General features: G+C 44.4%; 1 protein-coding gene across 10 annotated transcripts in view; it reads right to left on the minus strand.

Moving 5' to 3' along the window:
• Positions 1-3,362: 3,362 nt before the first annotated feature.
• The window catches only part of FKBP5 (FKBP prolyl isomerase 5), a 105,322-nt gene continuing 86,680 nt past the window's right edge, over positions 3,363-22,004 (minus strand). For 8 of the 10 annotated variants that reach the window (XM_047794414.1, XM_047794411.1, XM_047794415.1 and 5 more), the window contains 5 exons: positions 19,665-19,755; positions 17,146-17,229; positions 10,440-10,625; positions 6,754-6,993; positions 3,363-5,988 (listed from right to left, as the gene is read on the minus strand). In XM_047794414.1, the coding sequence (XP_047650370.1) occupies positions 5,881-5,988; positions 6,754-6,993; positions 10,440-10,625; positions 17,146-17,229; positions 19,665-19,755 (709 nt within the window). In that variant the 3' untranslated portion in view covers positions 3,363-5,880. Of the gene's footprint in view, positions 5,989-6,753; positions 6,994-10,439; positions 10,626-17,145; positions 17,230-19,664; positions 19,756-22,004 lie in introns of those variants that run through there. The other 2 variants (XM_047794421.1, XM_047794420.1) reach the window with 2 other exon arrangements.

The raw sequence follows: 22,004 nt of genomic DNA on the forward strand, positions 1-22,004 counted from the left end.
GGTAGTATCTTTGGTCTGGCTTTGGTATTAGGGTGATGGTGGCTTCATAAACTGTCTTTGAGAGTGTTCTTCAATCTTCTGGAAAAATTTAAGAAGGATGGGTATAAGTTCTTTGTATGTTTGGTAGAACTTGACTGTGAAGCTATCTGCTCCTGGACTTTTATTTATAGGGAGTGTTTTTATTACATATTCATTTCTAGTAATCAGTCTGTTCAATTGATCTATTTCTTCTTGATTCAGTTTTGGTGGGCTGTACGTCTCTAGAAAGTTGTCCATTTCTTCTAGTTTGTCAAATTTGTTGGCATATAATTATTCATAGTATTTTCCTATAGTTTTTGTATTTCTGCAGTATTTATTGGGCATTCTCTTTTTTCATTTGAGTTCTTTCTGTCCTCTTATTGGTGAGTCTGGCCAGAGGTTTGTCAATTTTGCTTATCCTTTCAAAGAACCAGCTCTTAAGTTTTACTGATTTTTTTCTATTGTTTTTTGAATCTCTATTTTATTGCTTTCCTCTCTGATTTGTTTTCCTTCCTTCTGGTGATTTTAGGTTTTGGGTTTTTTTTGTTTTTTTCTTTTTCTAATTCTTTTAGGTGGTAGGTTAAATTGTTGATTTGAGATCTTTCTTTTTCCCTTTTTTTTTTTTTTTTTTTGTGTGTGTGTGTGTTTTTAGGGCCTCACCCTCGGCATGTGGAGGTTTCCAGGCTAGGGGTCTAATTGGAGCTGTTGCCACCAGCCTACACCAGAGCCACAGCAATGCCAGATCCAAGCCGCGTCTGCAACCTACACCACAGCTCATGGCAATGCCGGATTCTTAACCCACTGTGTGAGACCAGGGATTGAACCCACAACCTCATGGTTCCTAGTCGGATTTGCTTCCGCTGGGCCATGATGGGAACTCCAAGATTTTTCTTTTTTAGGAAGGCCTGTATCACTATGAACTTCCCTCTAAAACTGCTTTTGAGGCATCCCATAGATTTTGAATGGTTGTGTTTTCATTATTTGTCTCAAGATACTTTTTAATTTCCTTTTTTGATTTCCTTGTTGACCCATTGGTTATTTTAGTAGCATGTTGTTTAGTCTCCGTGTAGTCAGTGTTTTCTCATTTCCTGTGGTTGATTTCTAGTTTTATGCCATTGTGGTCAGGGAAAATACTTGAAATAAATTTTTTTTTTTGTCTTTTTGTTGTTGTTATTGTTGTTGCTATTTCTTGGGCTGCTCCTGCGGCATATGGAGGTTCCCAGGCTAGGGGTTGAATCGGAGCTGGAGCCACCAGCCTACGCCAGAGCCACAGCAACTCGGGATCCGAGCAGCATCTGCAACCTACACCACAGCTCACGGCAACGCCGGATCGTTAACCCACTGAGCAAGGGCAGGGACCGAACCCGCAACCTCATGGTTCCTAGTCGGATTCGTTAACCACTGCGCCACGACGGGAACTCCTTGAAATAAATTCTATACTCAAATTTACTGAGGTTAGTTTTTATGCCCCAGTATGTGGTCAATTCTTGAGAATGCTCCATATACACTTGAAAAGAGTGTATATTCTGATTTTTTGGATGTAATATCCTGAAAATGTCGATTAGGTCTAACTTTTTGATTGTGTCATTTAGGATCTCTGTTGCCTTATTTTCTGTCTAGAGGATCCATCAATTGATATGAGTGGGGTGTTAATGTCTTCTACTATTATTGTCTTCCCTTCAATTTCTCCTTCATAGTCAGATTCCTAACCCACTGCCCCACAGCAGGAGCTCCTGTGTATTCTTGGTTGTAGAATTTTTCTTTCCTCACTTTGAATATATCATGCCATTCTCCTCTGGCCTGCAGTTTCTGTTGAAAACTCAGCTAACAGTCTTATGGGGAGTTCCTTTGTATGTAATTATTTGTTTTTCCTTACTGTTGCTACTTTTTTTTTTGTCTTTTTGCCTTTTCTATGGCTGCTTCCCACGGCATATGGAGCTTCCCAGGCTAGGGGTCTAATCAGAGCTGTAGATGCTGGCCTAAACCACAGCCACAGCAACGAGGGATCTGAGCCACGTCTGCAGCCTACACCACAGCTCTCAGCAATGCCAATTCCTTAACCCACTGAGCAAGGCCAGGGATAGAACCCGCAACCTCATGGTTCCCAGTCGGATTTGTTAACCACTGCGCCACAACGGGGAACCACTGTTGCTACTCGTTTCTTTTCCTCCTCATCTTCCTCCTCTTTCTTCTGTGACCTGTGCCACAGCTTGCAGCAATGCTGGATCCCTAACCCACTGAGTGAGGCCAGGGATTGAACCTACATCCTCATGGACAATATGTCAGGTTCTTAACCTGCTGAGAGCCACAATGGGAACGTCTTAGTTGTACTTCTGGATTTTATCTTGTTTCTGCATTTGAAACACATTCCTTTGTTGCCTCATTTTGCCTAATTCTCTGTGGTTATTTTTTTGGTGTTAGATAGGTTGGTTATAGTTACCAGTCTTGTAGAAGTGGCCTTAGGTAGATGTCCTCATTGGGACACAATAGTACCCTGCCCTCTGGATGCCAAACCTATGTGGTCTAAGGGTGTCCTTTATATGAGCTCCACTGACCCTTCTGTTGTGTTGAGGCTGACTACTGTGGGTGGGCTGGTAAGTGGGGCCAGGTCCTGGACTGGCTTGCTGCAGGACCTGGGACTGGAGCCTGTGTGCTGGTGGGACTCCAAATTATCTCACAAAACTGCAGATAATCTTATTGATTTGTGAGGATTTGCTTTCTCTTGCTGCTTTCAATATTTGCTTTTTGACTTTTTTTTTGAAAGTATGATTATGATGTGTCATGGTGTGGGTCTCTTTGAATTAATCTTACTTGGAATTTGTGGAGCTTTATGCATGTTTACATTTGTATGTTTCACCAAACTTAGGAACTTTCCAGCCATTATGTCTTCTAATATTCTCTCTGCCTTTCTTCTGGACACTGATGATACGTATGTTGGTCTACTTGATGGTGTCCCACTGGACCCTTAGGCTCTGTTCACTTTTTTTTTTTTTGGTCTTTTCAGGGCTACACCCACCCACATGGAGGTTCCCCCTCTAGGGATTGAGTTAGAGCTGTAGCCGTTGGCCTACACCACAGCCACAGCAACTCAGGGTCCAAGCCATGTCTGTGACCTACACCACAACTCACAGCAATGCCAGATCCTTAACCCACTGATCAAGGCCAGGGATCTGACCCATGACCTCATGGAGGCTAGTGAGATTCATTTCCACTAAGCCATGATCTGAACTCCTGTGTTCTCCTCAGCCTTTATCCTTTCTGTTCAACTTGGTCCCCACCATAGTTTTCCAACCAAAACAACCTTTCTTGAAGACTATTTAAGCAAAACAGAAAACAATGGGAAACACATTTTTCTGAATTTATTTAAGGAACACCAAAAAAGTGCATCTGAATAATTTTTTTAAAAAAAAATTTGTTTTGAATTCATCATATTCTGCCTCACCATTCCAAATGCAGTCTAAGAGATGGTTCAATGATATCTGTTGATTTCTAGACAAATTGTTTAGGATTACCGAATTTGATACAAGAATAAGTGAATTTCTTTTTCTCGAGTGGTGATGGGCACCTCGTAATTATTTGCTCAGAAGCACTTGCCCACCCTTCCCTTCTCTCCTTCCCACTCTTTCTTGCCGGTTCCTGTGACCCATGACCTACCCTTGGGAGACAGTGGGCTAAGATAATCTAATTTTTGGAATAGTTTTTTTGCTTGTAACCTGCAAACTCTAACTGGCCTTTTAAGATCTAATTTCTTTCTTTCTGCCTTTTTTTTTTTTTTTTTTTTTTTGCTTTTTAGAGCCGTACCCACAGCATATGGAAGTTGCCAGGTTAGGGGTCTAATCGGAGCTGCAGCCACCGGCCTACACCACAGCCACAGCAGCACAGGATCCAAGCTGTGTCTGTGACCTACACCACAGCTCACGGCAACACTGGATCCTTAACCCCCTGAGCCAGGCCAGGGATAGAATCCATGTCCTCATGGATGCTAGTTGGGTTCACTGACCACTGAGCCACAAAGGGAACTCCAAGGATCTAATTTCAATCTTAGTCTCACTGGAGTCATGCTCTAATTAAAAGAGCTACAAATACTAAACACTTAAGCAAATAAGCAAAATCAACTTTTGCTTTTATATTTCCTAGGCAAGACTGGGGCTTTTAAAAGAAATACCTCATGAAAAAACAAACAAACATGTAAATAAGAAATTTAAATGAGAAATTAAAAAAGGACTTTAGTTATCATTAAATTTAATTCCATTTGTTCCATGGAGACAAAAACTGGTATAAAAGGAAATGATTTTATTTTTAGGTTTTAACGTGGGTCCTAACCCATCAATGAAAGCATTTTGTTAAAACCAACTGAAAAATAAAAACTAACCTAAAATATAATTGCCAGTGTTCTTTAGGATTTAAAAAAGTGAGATGTTCCAGGTTGAAGCAAATGTTTTCTTGGATTGCTAAATGCATCCCCATGAGTGTTTATTTCTTAGGCTGTGGGACTAGAAAGCCAGGCCTAATCGTGCCTACCCGTAAGGACTAAAACTCAACTACATGCACATATTTAAGACTTGCCCCAATTCAGTGCCCACATACTGGAGGTTTTAGGCTAGATGTACCTGCATGGGAAGCTGTTTTCAACTCTTCACAGCTCACACCAGAACAAAGCAGCCATCATCAGCACAGAAGAAAGCTGCTGCACATCAGACTCACAAGAGAAACTCTTAATGCAGAGAGCAACGGCATTTTTTCAACCCTATAGATTTCGTTTTTAAAAATTAAGCTACTTAGTAAAAAGTCAAAAAATACTTTTGCATGATAGAGGAGTGTAAATAAACTTCCATAAATCGGTATACATGTGTTTATGAGACAGCAATTTAAAAAAGACAACAAAAAAAGCTGCAAGGATCCTGAAAAATATGTAAATAAATTCACTCCAGGTCAAAGGTAATATAAGAACAAGTCTTAAATTCTTGATAGCAAGGGTTAGAACGGAAACAAGAAACTGAATGGTAGCAATGCAATCAGGCAGCACTGGATTCAACATTATTTCCTAAAAGGAATAGAGGGGGGAAGAAAAAGCACAATTCTGATTGTTCTCATTTCAGCCTCTCTTCATCCAAAACAGGGAAAGCTAATCCTAATTATCAGTGAAGAGTGTTTGAGGAATGACAGAATCTTCCTCTGGGGACAGGCTGGGGAGGGGCTGGGCGTGGCAGAAACCCGCTCTCGCAGGAGGCTGCTTTACTAAGGAGGGGGTTCGGGAGGTGGCTAAGTCAGGGAGTGGGTGGCCTCTGAGGTTCTGGCTTTCAAGTGATGCTGCTGTGGACCTGAGGGGGCTCCTGGTCCCTCCGCAGTGCGTGCTGTTGTTTAAAAATGCAGCAGCTTGCATTCATAGCACTTCGGTCATCTGAAAAACAAAACCTTGTCCCACCCCTCTACTGCCCAACTGAGGGCAAGAAGAAACTCCGTAAGCATTTATTTCTAGGTGTCTGCAGTGCTATTACGGTTCGATCAAATGTAAAACCTAACTGACAGCCCCGAGTTGTCAGGATTATCCCAAGGGCCCCCGAACTGGATGTTGCGAGTTGACATCAACTGAAATGAGCTGGACTTAAACTGTTGGCTCAGTCTCTCCACAGCAACAGGGCTGCTCTGTCCCGCCTGGAGTGGTCCCACGCCACCCCCTCCATGAGAGCTCTGGGCAGCAGCAGGGTGGTGGTTTGGGGGGAAGCTACTGGTTGTGCCATTTGCTTCCAGAATCACATAGACTATAACAAACTTACATTAAACACTGTTCAGTCCTGAGTTGGGTGCAAGCCCGTGGAGGAGGGGCCGAGTTCACTTAGGACTCTTCCCCCGGGCGTGGCGTCATACATGGCCTTCAGCTTTCTCCTCTTCCATGGACTGACTCTCTGTTTCTTTTTCATTGGCGACCCCTTCTAAAGACTTCTTGCTCATTGCTTTACTGGCCTCTTCCTGAGGGAGAAATTAGAAATCAAGAGGGTTAGAGAAACAAAGCAATGGAAGATCCCATTACTTCCTGGCTCCTCCACCCTGTCGGGTCTAGAACAGGAGGGTGTCACTGGGACTTCAGGTTGCCTGCCTGGGTCAGTCACTGCTCCGCTGCCAGTTGTCAGAGGGGAGCTTTTACTTTTATTTGGTTAAAATGACTAGCTTGCCACAGGGACAGCTGGTTAACAGTCAAGTGCATGTGACAAAGGGGTCTGAGTGGTTGGTGAGCACAGGACCAGAAAACACCTTTGCTGTGGAGCTCCTATTACATCTGCGAGGTTGACTCCTGAACCTCAAAAGTAAAGCGGGGGAGCTTCCCCACCAGTGCCTCTTTCCTGGGAAAGTCAGAAGTCTCAACAAGCAAGTGTTATCTGAAAACAAACAAAAACACAAAACCCCCAACCCTGATGTGTTTGATTTTTAAAAAGTAATTAAAGCTTTAGTCCATTTCCAGGGAATGGATGATTTCCCTCATCTCTTAGATGGACAAGAGAGTTGCCTGGGCCTCAAAATCACGTACCTTTGGTGAGAAGAATACAGTGGAACAGCCCTACTCTACTTCTGGATCCAAACCAGCCTCAGGAAGATCTGAAAGCATTTTCCCTATTCTTGTGCCTGTCAGGACATCTTCCTGTGTCTGGGTCCTAGGCGTTACCCTTCTTAGAACACAAGCCAAAGGGGCAAGGCCAGTTCTTGATCTATCTGAAGGCAAGTGGGTTCTGCACATACCTTTGCATCCTGCTCTGCAAACTTCTTGAACATGTTGGCATATATCCTGCGGTCCCGCTCGTTGTGCTCCTTAGCCTTTTTCTGGCACATGGAGATCTGCAGCCTCGCCGCCTTATTCTGTGGATTTACTTCCAACACCTTCTCAAAGTCGCCCCTGGCTGACTCAAACTCGTTCATGAGCAGCTGGGCTTCACCCCTCCTGTACAAGCCCTTCTCATTAGCACTGTCCAGTCCAAGGGCCTAGGGACAGATGGTCTAAGTTTTAGAAAGGATGCACATACCTTGTGGGAATTTAGAGAAAGGTCTCTGGCCAAGGGAGCTAGAAAAGGCATACTGCAAAGATCTGGCTCAAGGTAATTATATACTACTGATCAAATATCCAAATTAATTTCTGTATTTAATGCAATTTCTATAAAGAGCCCAAGGGGACTTGGGAAGGGGGCTTTTGAGAAGTTCATTTTGAAGTTCACTGGAAGAACTAAATGCCTAAGTATGGCTGAGAAAATTTTGGAAAAACAAAAACAATGAGAGGGCTCGACCTACCAGAGAAAAAGGTACACTATTAAACTACTGAAATGAAAACAGTGGATAGGAGTTCCCGCTGTGGTGCAGTACAGTGGGTTAAGAAACTGACTGCAGAGGTTCAGGTTGCCGCGGAGGTGTGAGTTTGCTCCCTGGCCTGGCACAGTGGGTTAAAGGATCCGGTGTTGCCACAGCCACAGCTTGGATTCAATCCCTGGCTTGGGAACTTCCACATGCCATAGGTGTGGCCATTAAAAAAAGTGGTTAGAACTCCATGCACAAACAGGTCAGTGGAACACAACAGCATTCAGAAACAGACTCGTGTACGTGTATAAAAAGATTTAATAATCACAAAGATGGGAATGTAAATCAGGTAGAGAAAGGATTAACTCCAGGATAAACAGGGTCCGGTGACTATCGATGTAGAAAATAAAGAGTTCAGTTCTTACCTCTTATAAACACAAAAACAAATTCTAGACTGACTATTTTTACATGCAAAAAAATCCCCCAGAAAAATGTAATAGGATTATTTACCATTATTTTTAAAAAAGCAAACCTAGTTGACTGGGTAGCTGGTTAGCTCAAGTTGGTTAGAGCATGGTGCTGACAAAGCATACCTAGTTGGAGCAGGTTTTCTTAAGTACTAAAAAGGGCTGTTTTTATCATCTTAGAGTGGGGAAATCGTTTCAATCCAGGAGGAAAGTGACAGACTTGCATAAATATCAAAATTTTCTTTTCAGAAAAAGATACCATCACCAAAGACAAACAGGGTCCCTGCTCTCAGCCAAGAGGTTAACAGTGATACCGTGCAGACTACCTCAGTCGATAGAAAGCAGACAAATCATCTATCTGCTAGAAGGATGTGAAGAGGCAATTCTCAAAAGAAATACAAATGGCTAAAATAATGAAAATAATGAAAAGATGTGCAACTTCAGCAGTAATAAAGAACACAAATGAGATGAATTTGTTGCCAATACTGAGAAAATAAACCACTGATAATATTAAATAATAAATAAAGTACTAAAAATTATTTATGTTTGTCTTTTTAGGGCTGCACCTGCAGCACATGGACGTTCCAGGCTGGGGGTCAAATCAGAGCTGCAGCTGCAGGCCTACATCACAGCCACACCAACGCTGGATCTGGGCTGTCTCTCTGACCTACACCACGGTTCATTACAATGCTGGATCCTTACCCCAGTGAGCAGGGTCAGGGATCAAACCTGCATCCTTATGGATACTAGTCGGGTTTGTAACCTGGTGAGCCAGAATGGGAACTCCAAAATAATAATGTTTTTTGACTCAGTATATCCATTTTTCTAGGAATTTTGTCCCAGAGAAATTATCCCACACATACGCAAAGAGATGCTATGTAATTTGTAATATCACAAACCTGGAAATCTACCAAAAGGGATTGGTTAAATAAACAATGATAGATGCATACATAGGCTACTATATAGACCTCAAAAAGAATGAAGTATTGTATGAACTGATACAGAAAGATGTCATTTTATAAAGCTATAAATCTATACATTGTCATTAAAAATACACATATATGTTACTCTATGGAGAAAAAAGGAATGTGTGTGAAATGAAAGACTGGTTTTGGGAGAGAGAGGCTCAATGGGAATTGTATAAATAATGTCTGTTTCTTAGGTTTCTATAATGTCTGAATTTTGGTTTTTTTGTTCTTTTTGCCTTTTCTAGGGCCGCTTCCCACGGCATATGGAGGTTCCCAGGCTAGGGGTCTAATCAGAGCTGTAGGCACTGGCCTACACCAGAGCCACAGCAATGCGGGATCCGAGCCGAGTCTGTAACCTACACTACAGCTCACGGCAATGCCAGATCCTTAACCCACTGAGGAAGGCCAGGGATCGAACCCGCATCCTCATGGTTCCTAGTCAGATTTGTTAACCAATGCACCATGATGGGAACTCCTATAATGTCTGAATTTTGAATGACTTTATACTATGCTTCCATAATAAGGCACAAAGTTTTTAAAAATATAGTATTTTTTTCCTCAGGCAGAAATTTAGTGTAACATTGCAGGGAACATGTTAACCCACAAAACTAAAAATATTTTTTGGCCACCCCTCAGCATATGGAGTTCCCAGGCCAGGGATCAGATCCGAGCCTCAGCTGTGACCTATGCACTGGATTCTTTAACCCACTCTGCCCAGCCAGGGATCTAAACTGTGTTCTGGCGCTGACCCCACTGTGCCACAGCGGGAACTCCAAAACTCAAAATCTTCAAACTCAAAAATAATTATCCAGTTATTACTTATTAGATTTTACTCATAGTATAACATACACTGTTCATTCTACCACAGTAGCACCAGCTCTACATAAAAACAACAGAAAGGTACAGGTGACAGTAAAGTTCTGGTCTTTCATAACTGAGGTGCCCTTAACAGTATTAACAATATAAGAGTAATAAGGGAGGCGGACGCTTTGTGGGTCTTTCAAGGTAGGTATGTGTGCTCTTAGTCAGTGAATAAATATGATTACAATAAAAAGGGACTTGTACATATTCCTGCACGAGCAGTCAAAGTCCTAAAAGGCTTAAGTTCAATCTGTCCTTATTAAATTGAACCTGTGGAGTTATATATCCGATCTGGTACCAAATGCTGGAGACTTAAGGTCATAGATAAAATTGTTTAATTTTATCAAAACTTTTGTTCATAGCGTATTATTATTATAAGTAATCTAGGCATCAGTAAGGTATGATGAATTTCTGAGTTTCCCAATTCTTTTTTTTTTTTTTTTTTTTTTTTTTGCTTTTTAGGGCCACAACCATGGCATATGGAGGCTCCCAGGCTAGGGGTCAAATTGGAGCTGCAGCTGCCGGCCTACACCACAGCCACAGTAATGCCAGATCCCAGCCGCGACTGCGACCTACACCACAGCTCAGGACAACGCCAGATCCTTAACCCACCCCCTGCAGGCCAGGAATTGAACCTGCATCCTCATGGATGCTAGTCAGATTCGTTAACCACCCAGCCATGATGGGAACTCAGAATTTCCCAATTCTTACTGAGAAACAAATAGTCCCCAACAAAACAAAGCAAAACAAAAATCCCAAACCTGGGAGACGAGGAAGAGCAAGCAGAAGCCGACCATGCATGAGGCAAGACCGCCTGGAATCCCTCCCCACGCAGACACTTTACCTTGTCACAGCACTCCACTGCTTTGGTGTATTCTCGAAGCTTCAGGTAGCACATGGCCAGGTTCAGGAAGGCGGCAAGGAGAAAGGATTCTGAAGCTTTAGACTCCTTTTCTGACAAGCCGTACTCCATCTCTAGCCAGGACACTATCTTCCCGTACTGAATGACGGCCTGCATGTACTTGCCTCCCTACGAGATGAAACAAAAGCTAGGAATTATGTGCTGTGCGGGCTCAAAGGAAGGGTAAGCCCAGCCCTCCCTGAGAAACGACCACCTGGTCCCACCTGAGGACCCATGGGTTCTCGGTCCTCCGGGCCCCTCCCCTTGTTTCTGAAGGCCGGTGACTCGGGCGGGGCTCAGGCCCGGCCCTGCAGTGCTCTCCTCCCCAACTGCCTGCCTCACCCTCTCAGAGGGGCCGTTCTGTCAGCAGGCTTTGGGGTCACATTCTTTGGTGCTAATATTCATCGGATTTCCAAGAGGCTGGTGAGTCTAGGCTGTGTCACTAGTTTACTGGAAAGGGAAGTTACTTTTCCCCTTTCTCCTGATGGTCGGCGCTGCACAGCAGACATCATGTCCTAGAGCAAATGCTAGTCCCAAACCCAGCAAATTGCAGTTACTGAAACCCAAGGTTGGCAACCTCTTCCTGTGAAGGAGCAGATAATATTTTACGCCTTGCAGGCCAAACAATCTCTGTTGCAACTCTGTCGTTGGTAGCACAAAAGCAGCAACAGACAGCTGATAAATAAGTGGGTGTGGCTGCGTCCCAGTAGAGCCTCACTCCCGAAAACAGGCTGTGGTCTGCTAACCACTCGTCTACAGATGACGGGAATACGCACAGATGAAGAGCAGCAGTCCCACATACAGCAGACATAAACCACATAGGTGTCAGTCAGCCAACTCCATGAGAAAAATCTGAGTCACATTTTAGCACTTGCCTAATTAGTATTCTTTTTTTTTTTTTTGTCTTTTTGTCTGTTGTTGTTGTTGCTATTTCTTGGGCTGCTCCCGAGGCATATGGAGGTTCCCAGGCTAGGGGTTGAATCGGAGCTGTAGCCACCGGCCTACGCCAGAGCCACAGCAACGCGGGATCCGAGCCGCGTCTGCAACCTACACCACAGCTCACGGCAACGCCGGATCGTTAACCCACTGAGCAAGGCCAGGGACCGAACCCGCAACCTCATGGTTCCTAGTCAGATTCATTAACCACTGCGCCACGACGGGAACTCCCTTTTTTTTTTTTTATTTTTTTTAGAATTCTAATGATTGCGACCAACAATTGTGTAGTTAATCCATGTGAATTATATATACGTGCTATACAAGAAATGACAATGTGTTTACTGCCATTTTAGGATGGATGTAAGGAGTGAGAGCCACTTAAACACACAAATAAGACGGGGGTACAGGTGAGGGGTCTCCTCGGTAGGAGGCGGCTATAAGCTGGCAGAACTGCATCCAGACCCACTGGGACATTAAATCCAGTGTCTGCCCGACGAGCATGTTACGATCCCTTCACCAGGGTTACCAGTCAAGGCAGAGCACACGCTCCCAGCACACACAGACCTCACCCAATGACTGAGAAGAGAAAAAGCGGAGCAGGTCTAAGAGAATGTTCTTGTTATGAAGGACTCTAGCTGGAGAAGGAAGCCTCGATGTCCCTTTTGGGGCAGGGCCTGGGTCTGACAGTACAGATCTTCTTCAGCTGACAGTGGGGTCACCCCCAGCACCACCATGGTGCACTGACAATGCATTTACTCACTGAACAGACTGCACAGCACAGCTTAGCCGGGCCCACCTTAAGCCTGGGCAGAACCTCATCGTTTACCACAAAGACTACTTTACCAGAAGTGTTGACTCCCCCAAGTAAGGAATCCTGTGCTGAGAGCGTCTGCCCCCCCGGTCTTAGGACCAACTGGGGGCTGCACTCACTGCTGACCAGCGTCATGAGAGGGTAGCACACACATCACTGGCCAGGAGAAGGCAAACCCCCAAATTCCAGGTGTGGGTTCTACTGAGGGGGTGCTGCTCTTGCACTTTTTTTTTTTTTTTTGCCATTTCTAGGGCCGCACCCGTGGCATATGGAGGTTCCCAGGCTAGGGGCCCAATCGGAGCTGTAGCCCCCAGCCTACGCCAGAGCCACAGCAACGCGGGATCTGAGCCGCATCTGGGACCTACACTACAGGTCACGGCAACGCCAGGGATTGAACCCAAAACCTCATGGTTCCTAGTCGGATTTGTTAACCCCTGTGCCACGACGGGAACTCCTCTCGCACCACTTTTCAGTCTGTCTGCACTTACAGTCCGTCACAGCCTGAGGCCACCGCTCAAGAACACAGCTCCCCCGGGTCAGGGTGAGGCATTTTCTGTCACTCTCTTTTCTCTTGCTGGACTGTGAGCTCTTTGAGGACAGGAACCATGTCCGACCCCTTTTGGAATATCCAGGGTTTAACACAAGGCGGCCCTTAAGGAAGGTCTGCTGAGTAAACATTAAGGTCAAAGGACTGTAACTATGGAGTGAGTCAAAAGTTTTTCAGTCACTGGGAGCAAAACGGAGGTGCGGGTGGAAATGAGAAAGGGGTCATTCCACTCAGGTCAGGCACTTCCCTGTTACGTCTTGCTTCCTCTTTCCCTCTCCTCCATCTTCCACGTACCAATTTCCTTTCTGATTATCTAATACATTGTCACAGGGAAAGAAAAGAAGTGCCAGGGAGGATAAGGCCCCAGGTGTTAAAACTTCAGTAGGTTCTGATATCAGAATGGTAGAAGGCTATAGTTTCTTACAAAAACTCCCAAAGTAAGAAGACTTCATAATACACAAATGTTCCTTTACATTTATAAAGCATTTTTTAAAAGAGCCACACCTGTGGCATATGGATGTTCCCAGGCTAGGGGTCAAACTGCAGCTGCAGCTGCCAGTCTATGCCACAGCCACAGCAATCAGGACCTCGCCTTGTCTGCGACCTACATCACAGCTCACAGCAACACTGCGAGCAACCCACTGAGCAAGGCCAGGGATTGAACCCGTATCCTCACGGATACTAGTCGGGTTTGTTAATGCTGTCATGACAGGAACTCCCTCTAGAGCATTTTAATGCTCTTTCATGTATGGCATACATAGTTTTATTTATATCTCAATGTCTAAAGCAAAAGTTTTTATGGTATTTCTGCTTCTGACATACTAAAGACAGGAGTTCTCAACCAGGGTGACTTTGCCCCCCAGGGACATTAGGCAGTGCTCAGAGATGTTTTTTAGCTGTCACAAGTGGAGAGGGTGTGTGGGTTTCTGGCATCCAGTGGTCAGGGCCAGGGATCTGCTAGGTATCCTACAACACACAGGACAGCCTCCCAGCAAACAGAAGTATACAGCCCCAAATGTCAGTTGTGCTGAGGCCGAAAAATCCTGCCCTAAAAGAACGAAGGAAAGAGGAAAGGGGGGAGATTGAGGGTTTTTCTTTAACCTAAAATCCTCACATCATGGATGATTCGTCTCTACATCATAGCACTGGTTTCTGGGTTTGGCAGTGATGGTCAAAACATAGCAAAGCCTGGTTTGTCTACAAAGGGTTCTGTGGCTTGCAAGATACAGAACTTGCTTGCTTTAGAAATGCTTCTCCCCAAGGAGCACAAGGGGGCGTAAGAGCCCCATAGCACCAAGGTGTCCTCAGCCTTCTGACCGCTGCCTCCAAGTCGGAAAAGAGAAACACTGCCCAGGTGTGAGAGTTAATGCTCCCGGCCTGGAAGAACACCGCCTGCCTGACCTGCACAGTCCCGGCAGGACGTCATTGCTATTAAATGTGCTTGATAGTTATTTTCAGAGTGAAAGGAAGAGAGTCCTTGCCTACCTTTCTTCTCTTTAGTGTTCAGAGGTTGATGGGAGTTTCTAAACACCAAAATCATTCCCATTTAAAAGCTTATTACAGTTCGGAGTTCCCGTTGTGGCGCAGTGGTTAACGAATCCGACTAGGAACCATGAGGTTGCGGGTTCGGTCCCTGCCCTTGCTCAGTGGGTTAACGATCCAGCATTGCCGTGAGCTGTGGTGTAGGTTGCAGACGCGGCTCGGATCCCGCGTTGCTGTGGCTCTGGCGTAGGCCGGTGGCTACAGCTCCGATTCAACCCCTGGCCTGGGAACCTCCATATGCCTCGGGAGCGGCCCAAGAAATAGCAACAACAAAAAAGATAAAAGACAAAAGACAAAAAAAAAAAAAAGCTTATTACAGTTCTACCCCACTAAGGGGAGAGATTTACCCACTTAGGTGTAAACCAAACTGACAGGTAAATGAAGGTGGAGCTCCAGCATGCGACGGCCGTGAGATGTGCCCCAGTTCTGTGCTCAAAGAGAGCCGGACTCTGCGTGTGCACACTGCGCCCTATGCAACACCCTGCAGAGCCCAGGCCCGGGAAGGCAGTGTAGCAGATAGAAACCTTCTGAAAAGGGAATGGGTATGGGAACCTATCTACCAACCATTTCTGAAGATGGGATCTTTTACCTATCATTATGAAGGTGCCTCCAGGGAAGTTTTGAGTAGTACAAAATGTTCAGAGACATTCTGAGAGAAAAATCTTAGGTCAGTGGTTTTGAACCTTTCATTAATTTTCCCCCAATAGACTAATGTTTTGGAAGATGTTGTCTATCAAATTGCATGTTAAAAATAATATGTTCCATATGTGTGACTGCTGATCCAGATTTTATCCGAAGATCAGTCATTGTAAGAGGGTTCATATTATGAAATACACAAATCACTACTGCAGCTGTGATGCTAAGAGGCAACAAAGTTAAGTAATTGTACAGCAACTTGAGCCCTGCTTTTTGCTGCTAATCACCAATTCCGGCCTTCTCTCTGTATCTATTCAGGATAGCTTTAGGTCATGGCTTTGCAACATTATTTCATTACCATTAGTGTTCCCCAAAGTTCTGAGTTATCAGCAACCAATCAGAGCTTCTAAACAGCTAAATTGTTTCATTAGACCAAGTTGATTTAATTCTAGTCAAATTCCAAAAGCCTTAATCCCCCACCTCCAAGTGTTAATATTCTATTTAGAAATTTTGGGAAATGTAAAAAAAAATATTTAAAGACTACATATAGTTCATATTGTCTTAAGGGATTTTACAGAAAATTTTATTCTAGTGTATTATATATTTGGGTCTACAAACAGCTCATTTGGAATCCTGAGCAGTTATAGTAACCAAGTTCTTAAGTAGAATTTTAAAAAAATCAAACATGTTCTCAAATGCACACTGGTGGTATAATGGTGAGCATGGCTGCCTTCCAAACTTGCTCTCTAGAATTTAGAAATGCACAGAATTTTAGGGCTGGAAAGAAACCTGGGAATCATATAATTTAATTCCCTCACTTTTCACATGAAAAAAAATAACCTCTTTGGATCTCAACTGACTTTAAGTCATTTGTGGCCATAGAGTCCAGTTTTCCCAATTCAGAGCTCATCCCACCCTATCTCAATGCTTTCTGGTGATGCAAACATTATCTTAGTACATACAATAGTTCTACGTAAATAATTATATATTATTTATACCCACAGTAAGAAATGTTTTAAATTATGATCTAGTATCCACTCAACACACAACTGAACAAAAGTTTTATGAAACAAAATTTGTCCTTACTACATAATGTAATACACTTCCACTAAGTTGACTTCATGACCCAACAATGGGGCTCCTCTCACAGTTGAGAAAACAATGGTATCGATGATACAGGCTTACATAATTCTCTGGTTGTTTCATGTTGGGTAACGCTGCCTCCCCTCCCTCCAGACGAGGCTGTCAACGCAAGTATATGTCTTACAGCAGCTTCTCCATAAACACTTGCTGAAGTACAATAATGCTTTGGACCATCGAAAACATCGTCTAAATTTTTTTGGTTCATGGATTGTAGTGGCAAGAAAAAAAAAAAAAAGAACCCTGGACAAAACTCCCATTCTCTCTCTCTCTTCTGCACCAAGCCCTTGGTGCTCGAGGAGGAGAAGGTACGTATTTGGGGAAGGGAACAACGGGTAGAGCACTCTGATTAGAGCAGAACAAGGTGCTTTTTTTCTTTTTTTAAAAAAAAAATCTCAAGGTTTAAAATCTAAGTGAGGAAATAACACATTCCTGGATTAGAAGAAAAGTTTTTCAAGAATCAATACATGACAAATATCATTCAGGAATTTCTGAAGATTCCTCACAAAAGCGAGTGTGGCAGGGATCCCCTTGGCTGTTAGAAGCAATTAATACTCTCCTCTTGTCAGGTCTCTCTGAAACCTGCGCACAATCTCTTTTCTTTCATCCTGTGCCTAAGTGACTTCTCCAACACAGTAGAAAGGAAAATGATATGAAATTTACCCCTTTGAATTCTTTTACTTGCTAACAATTATTCTATTCAGTCTTTGTTTCGTTCCCACTATGTACCAAGCCAGATGCCCTAGGCCCTGAGTGACAAAGTAGTGGGGGCGGGGGTGGCCAGCCAGACCTGGTCTGCCCTTACGGAGGGTTACAATTGAGAGCAGAATGTGTAAGAGGCATCTGTATTCTTTTTGTCATATTAATTCATTCTGTCTCACCATTTCTTACACTAAAAATGACAGACTTATAAACGTTCAGGCTTATTCTTATCCAGGAGGGTGTTGGCAGGATGCAGAATAGGGAACATCAGCACAATTCACTGGTACTTGAGCAAATTCGTAGAGAGGGAAAGGACCGTGCAGAGACTCACACACCTTGAAGTACACAGTCCCCTTCTCTTTGACAATGGCAGCCTGCTCCAATTTTTCTTTGGTGTCCATCTCCCAGGATTCTTTGGCCTGTTGTATAAATTTGTGACAATGGTTAGATGCACAGAGGAGGAAAAAGCTATCAGCTGATGTCCATAAGAACAAACAACAGAGGAGCCATTCTTAGAGGATACCCACACCTCGAAACACACTGACTTTTAAAACTGCATGCCCTAGGGGTCATCTTCCATGATGACAAAGCTGTAGCTCAACCCCCGTTGCTCAAGAGGGAGGCACAGGTAGTCACACCGTGAGGAATGTGAACTCTCGAAGAATGTCTAGAATTTCAAGGTGAGGCCACATGTGAAAGCTGGGGTCACTTATTTCCCTCCTGCAAACTCTGCCACTAAACTGCTATCATAATTTAGGCATGTTGTTTCTCTCAAGCCTCAGTTTTTCAACTCTAAAATGGGAACACTACTGTAGTCAAGTCACAGTTGCAGATTTATACACAATTTAAAAAATTCCAGGTCATGTAGTTGTCTCTCCGCTTGAAAACAACCAGAATACTAAAGCCTCCAACTCTAGCAACTTGCAGACGTGTATACGTGGGGAATTTCAGGCCAAACATAATTGGAGGGTAAAGCGGATGCAAAGATAGAAACAAATGAGTTCATGATCATCTGCTAATTTGTACTGTGTTTCATTACTCTCCACCCTTAGAGACATGAATCCAGGAACAACTGCACTTTCATTATGACCAGCTGGATCATAAAGAGTCAAGAGAACAATGAGGGGTCCTTCAGGGAAAATGACAATGGCTCAGTCGGTGCTATTTACTGCCTAGGAATCGTGAGGCTCCCTCGCTCCCTCGAGTGGGTAACTATAAAATCCTCTATTCACAAGACAGTGATACATTCCTGGTGTCACCACCCCCACACCCCTTTAAAGTGAATAAAGAAAGTTACTGGTATTTCTGGCAACCCTATGTTGATTTCTGACAATTTAGCTCTATTATTTAAAAACCCAGTAATAAGGGCCCTTTGCATTTTTTTATTGGGCTCAGTATGGAGTGATGGAGTGTAAACCCATTCTTTTTTTCTTTTTCTTTCTTTTCTGGCCATGCTTACTGCATGTGTAAGTTCCCAGGCCAGGGACTGAACCCACGCCACAGCAGCAACCTGAGCCACAGCAGTGACAATGCGGGATCCTTAACCCACTGAGCCACTAGGGAACTGCGTATAAATCTATTCTTAACATTACAAGGCAGCAAATTAAATCACGTTGCCTCCAACATCGCACACCTTTAGGTGGTTTCAAACACACTGAGCAGTGCTGCGTGGACAGGCCCGGGGCCGTGACCCAGCGCAGGCCACTGTGGAGAACACAGTGACAGGAGGGTGGGGGGGGGGGGAGTTACACTATTAAAGTGGAAATAAAGCCAAAGGTCTATATAACCATATGCTGAAGATTATTTTCTCTCTCTTTAAAAGTCAACACGACTTTGTGCTATGAAAGTGGCTCTGGAGGATCAGTGCTGAGCCAGCAGGGCTTCAGAAGATGCTGCCTGACAGTAAGCAATGGTTGTGACAAGAGCACATGTTGATTAGGGACCTCACCATCAGGAAAGGTCCCAAAGCAGTTCTCCCCTGACTTTCTCAGCCCTCAGTCAGAGGCCTACAGGGCAGCGATTTCCCTCCTGAGTCTAGGACATATAAACGGTCACATTTCCAGTCCAAAGCCGAGAGTATAGAACCTGGAGGTAGCACCGTGGGGATGAAAAAGGCCTATGAGATGCAGTTCCTGTGGCTCTCAGGGAAGGGGGGCGTGGTGGTGCAGGGGACGTGGCTGGGCGTGACAGCACACCTACTCAGGCACATGCTGTGTGTCTGGCCAGTGAAGCTGCTGCGAAGCCTCCAGAGGAAGGTCGGAGATGGAAATATGCTCAAGGAGGCGTGCCGTTTCTGGAACCCGAGGCAAGCGCTCTCTTTTCTCTACTTGGACAGGTATGAAAAGAAAAGGTCTAAGGTTAGCAGGTTTGTTCCTTGTGTCCCTTGTCAGAACCTGGTGGCCCACGAAACCTTGCATTTTGGACAATGACTTGGAGCCACAGTGAAGGGTACAAACCGTCCAGCCCTGGAAAACTGCACCCCACTCCCCCAAGGAGCTGCTTGGCAGAATGTGAACCTTTTTGTCTTCAACCCAGGAAAAAAAGTACAAAAAGAACACGTCTAGGAACAAATAAGGGAACAAGTCTTGGATTCTACCCAAAAAAAAAAAAAAAAAGCTGACACATAGGAACAAAGTAAGAACACTGAGCTCCTTGGTTGTGTATCAGCTGTGCTGTATCAGCTGTCCTGTGCTCTAGCAGCCACCGCAGAGACAGGAGACGAACTTGGTCATGAAAAGCAATGTACAAACAAATACCGTCGATCTACACCACCTGGTAACAAAAAATACTATTTTATTGGAAGTGGATGGAGAAGAAATCTGCCATGATTTCAGAGAAGTTGTTATTTTCTCACCTTTTCGAAGCTCTTAAGTGTAACTTCATATATAAGCTCAGCATTAGGTTCAATGCCAAATTTAGGCTTCCCTGCCTCTCCAAAACCATATCTGAAATGGAGAGTAAAAAAATAAAACTTTAAAGAATTGGTGTATTTCCAGGCACTTCCTTCGGTATTCTGAGGCATCACATTAGCATAGAGCTATCATCTGCACACTACGCACATCAGCGATCATGAAGACAAACCAGATGTTGATCAGAAGACACAGTGCCAAGTATCCCTGCTGCAGCTTTTTAAGAAACCAGGCTACATTTAGTTTTCTTCTTCACATTCATGTGCAGTGCAGCACCTGTGCTCCCTGGGACAGCTCACCTAATGCGATTTCAAGTCACTGCCTTTTTCTCTGCTTGATTTTTTACCTAATTCTTTTATAAAACACCCATTATCTGACTATAAGGACGTTTCCTGAAGCTTTATCCGGAGACCAGAGAAGACGGGCACTATAATTGTTCAGTGCTGTTTGGTAGAGGGGCTTGTTTGTTTTGTTTTTGTCTTTTTAGGCCCACACCCATGGCATATGGAAGTTCCCAGCTAGGGGTTGAATCAGAGCTATAGGAGCTGGCCTACACTACAGCCACAGCAACACGGGATCTGAGCCGCATCTGTGACCTATACCATAGCTCACGGCCACACCAGATCCTTAACCCACTGAGCAAGGCCAGGGATCAAACCTGTGTCCTCATGGATACTAGTCAAATTTGTTACCATTGAGCCACAATGGGAACTCCTGGTAGAGGTGTGTTTTAATAAGCTTCTAACTTTCAGGTGCTGTCCTCGTCCCGTCAGATAAAAGGGGGGGGGGGGGGTAAAGGCTCACACCTCAGGAAGAAGACACATTCTCACAGTATCTCTTCAAGGCATTTTAGAAAGCACACTGGAGAAAACAAATACATAAAGAAGAACAGCTCCATCAAGAGAAGCAACCTGTACTCTGTTCCATAGCTCGCTGGCTCTGACACTGTAAAACACTACACCTCTTAGCCCAAACTTACTGAAGAAAATTACTGGGGAATGTAGACATTTGTTTTTTGGACCATTTAAGATCTTTAATAACAAATCCAAGGCGTTGGAGGGAGCATACAGCTGCTCGAGGGAAACCCTGGTGGAGCCCTGTCCATCTGGTTCAGTGCTTTCCCTGCACAGAGGATGCCCAGCACACCGGGGAAACGTTCACTGGAACATATTCTGCTTATGTTCAAGCAAACTACTCTTTAGTATATGGAATAGGACTGCAGAAAACTCAGTAAAGCCAAATTCTCAGGCTATGGTCTCAAAGATGCCAAGACCAGGCAGATGTGTCAACACCTTCAGTTTTTCTCTGGGGCGAAAGGAATGGAGTGGAAACACTCACCCCTTGCTACTTGTACCACTTCTTTACTCCCTGCCTGAATTTTTCAGGAAGAAAGTGCTTATTCACATACCTCCACTGTTCTACAGGAAGAGGGAAGCTGGAGCCAGAGAGGCACAGAGACCCTGCGAGAGCTGGTAGGAATGGGGTATGGTTGGTTTAACAGCAGGGCAAAGGGTATCTCAGCAAAGAAATAAAAGAGGATGAAATTTTCAGTGGGCAATTGTGGGAAGCGGTGACTAGTGTCCTACTTTGAGCTCTTAGACCAATATATGTCCTACTTTGTTTCTGCCAGCTGATAAATAAAGAACATTCCCTAACTGCCGGGAATCAGGTAGGCAGGTGAGTCCTTCCTGAGCATGTGTTTACTGACAGCATGTTATATTTGGAGGCTTGTGCTACACAGGTACAAACCCAGCAGATGACCTGGCACTCTCAGCAGGATGATTTTAACCCCTATCCCTATCAGGGACATCTGGCAATGTCTAGAGATTTGGGGTTTGTCACAACTAGGAGGCTTTGACACCTAGTCAGTAGAAACCAGGGACACTACCAAACAACCTCCAATGCACAGGGCAGGTCCCACAACCAAGAAATACCTGGCCCCAAATGTCCACAGGGCTGAGGATGAGAAAAGCTGCCTTAGAGCTATTTATAAATAGGGGTCCCATGGCTGGGGGCTCAGTGCGGTGGTGTGGATTGAGGGAGGCACCAAACTGCGCTAGTTAAAGTTAATGGGATTAAAGATGACTAAAGAAAGATACCGTTTCTACAATCTCTCCTGGGTTCAAATGAAGGGATTCTGTGAAGATGTATGTGCAACACATAATCCTGGGGAGTGTGAGCTCACGCTGAACTACTCTGGGAGCATCTCCCCTGCCTTCCCATTACACAGAACATTGTCTGCCTTACGCTAGGTGAGGCGGGGCAAGGAAGGGCCCTGGGCACAC

This window comes from Phacochoerus africanus, chromosome 9 (genome assembly GCF_016906955.1).
Source record: "Phacochoerus africanus isolate WHEZ1 chromosome 9, ROS_Pafr_v1, whole genome shotgun sequence".
In the NCBI taxonomy this organism is placed as follows: domain Eukaryota; kingdom Metazoa; phylum Chordata; class Mammalia; order Artiodactyla; family Suidae; genus Phacochoerus; species Phacochoerus africanus.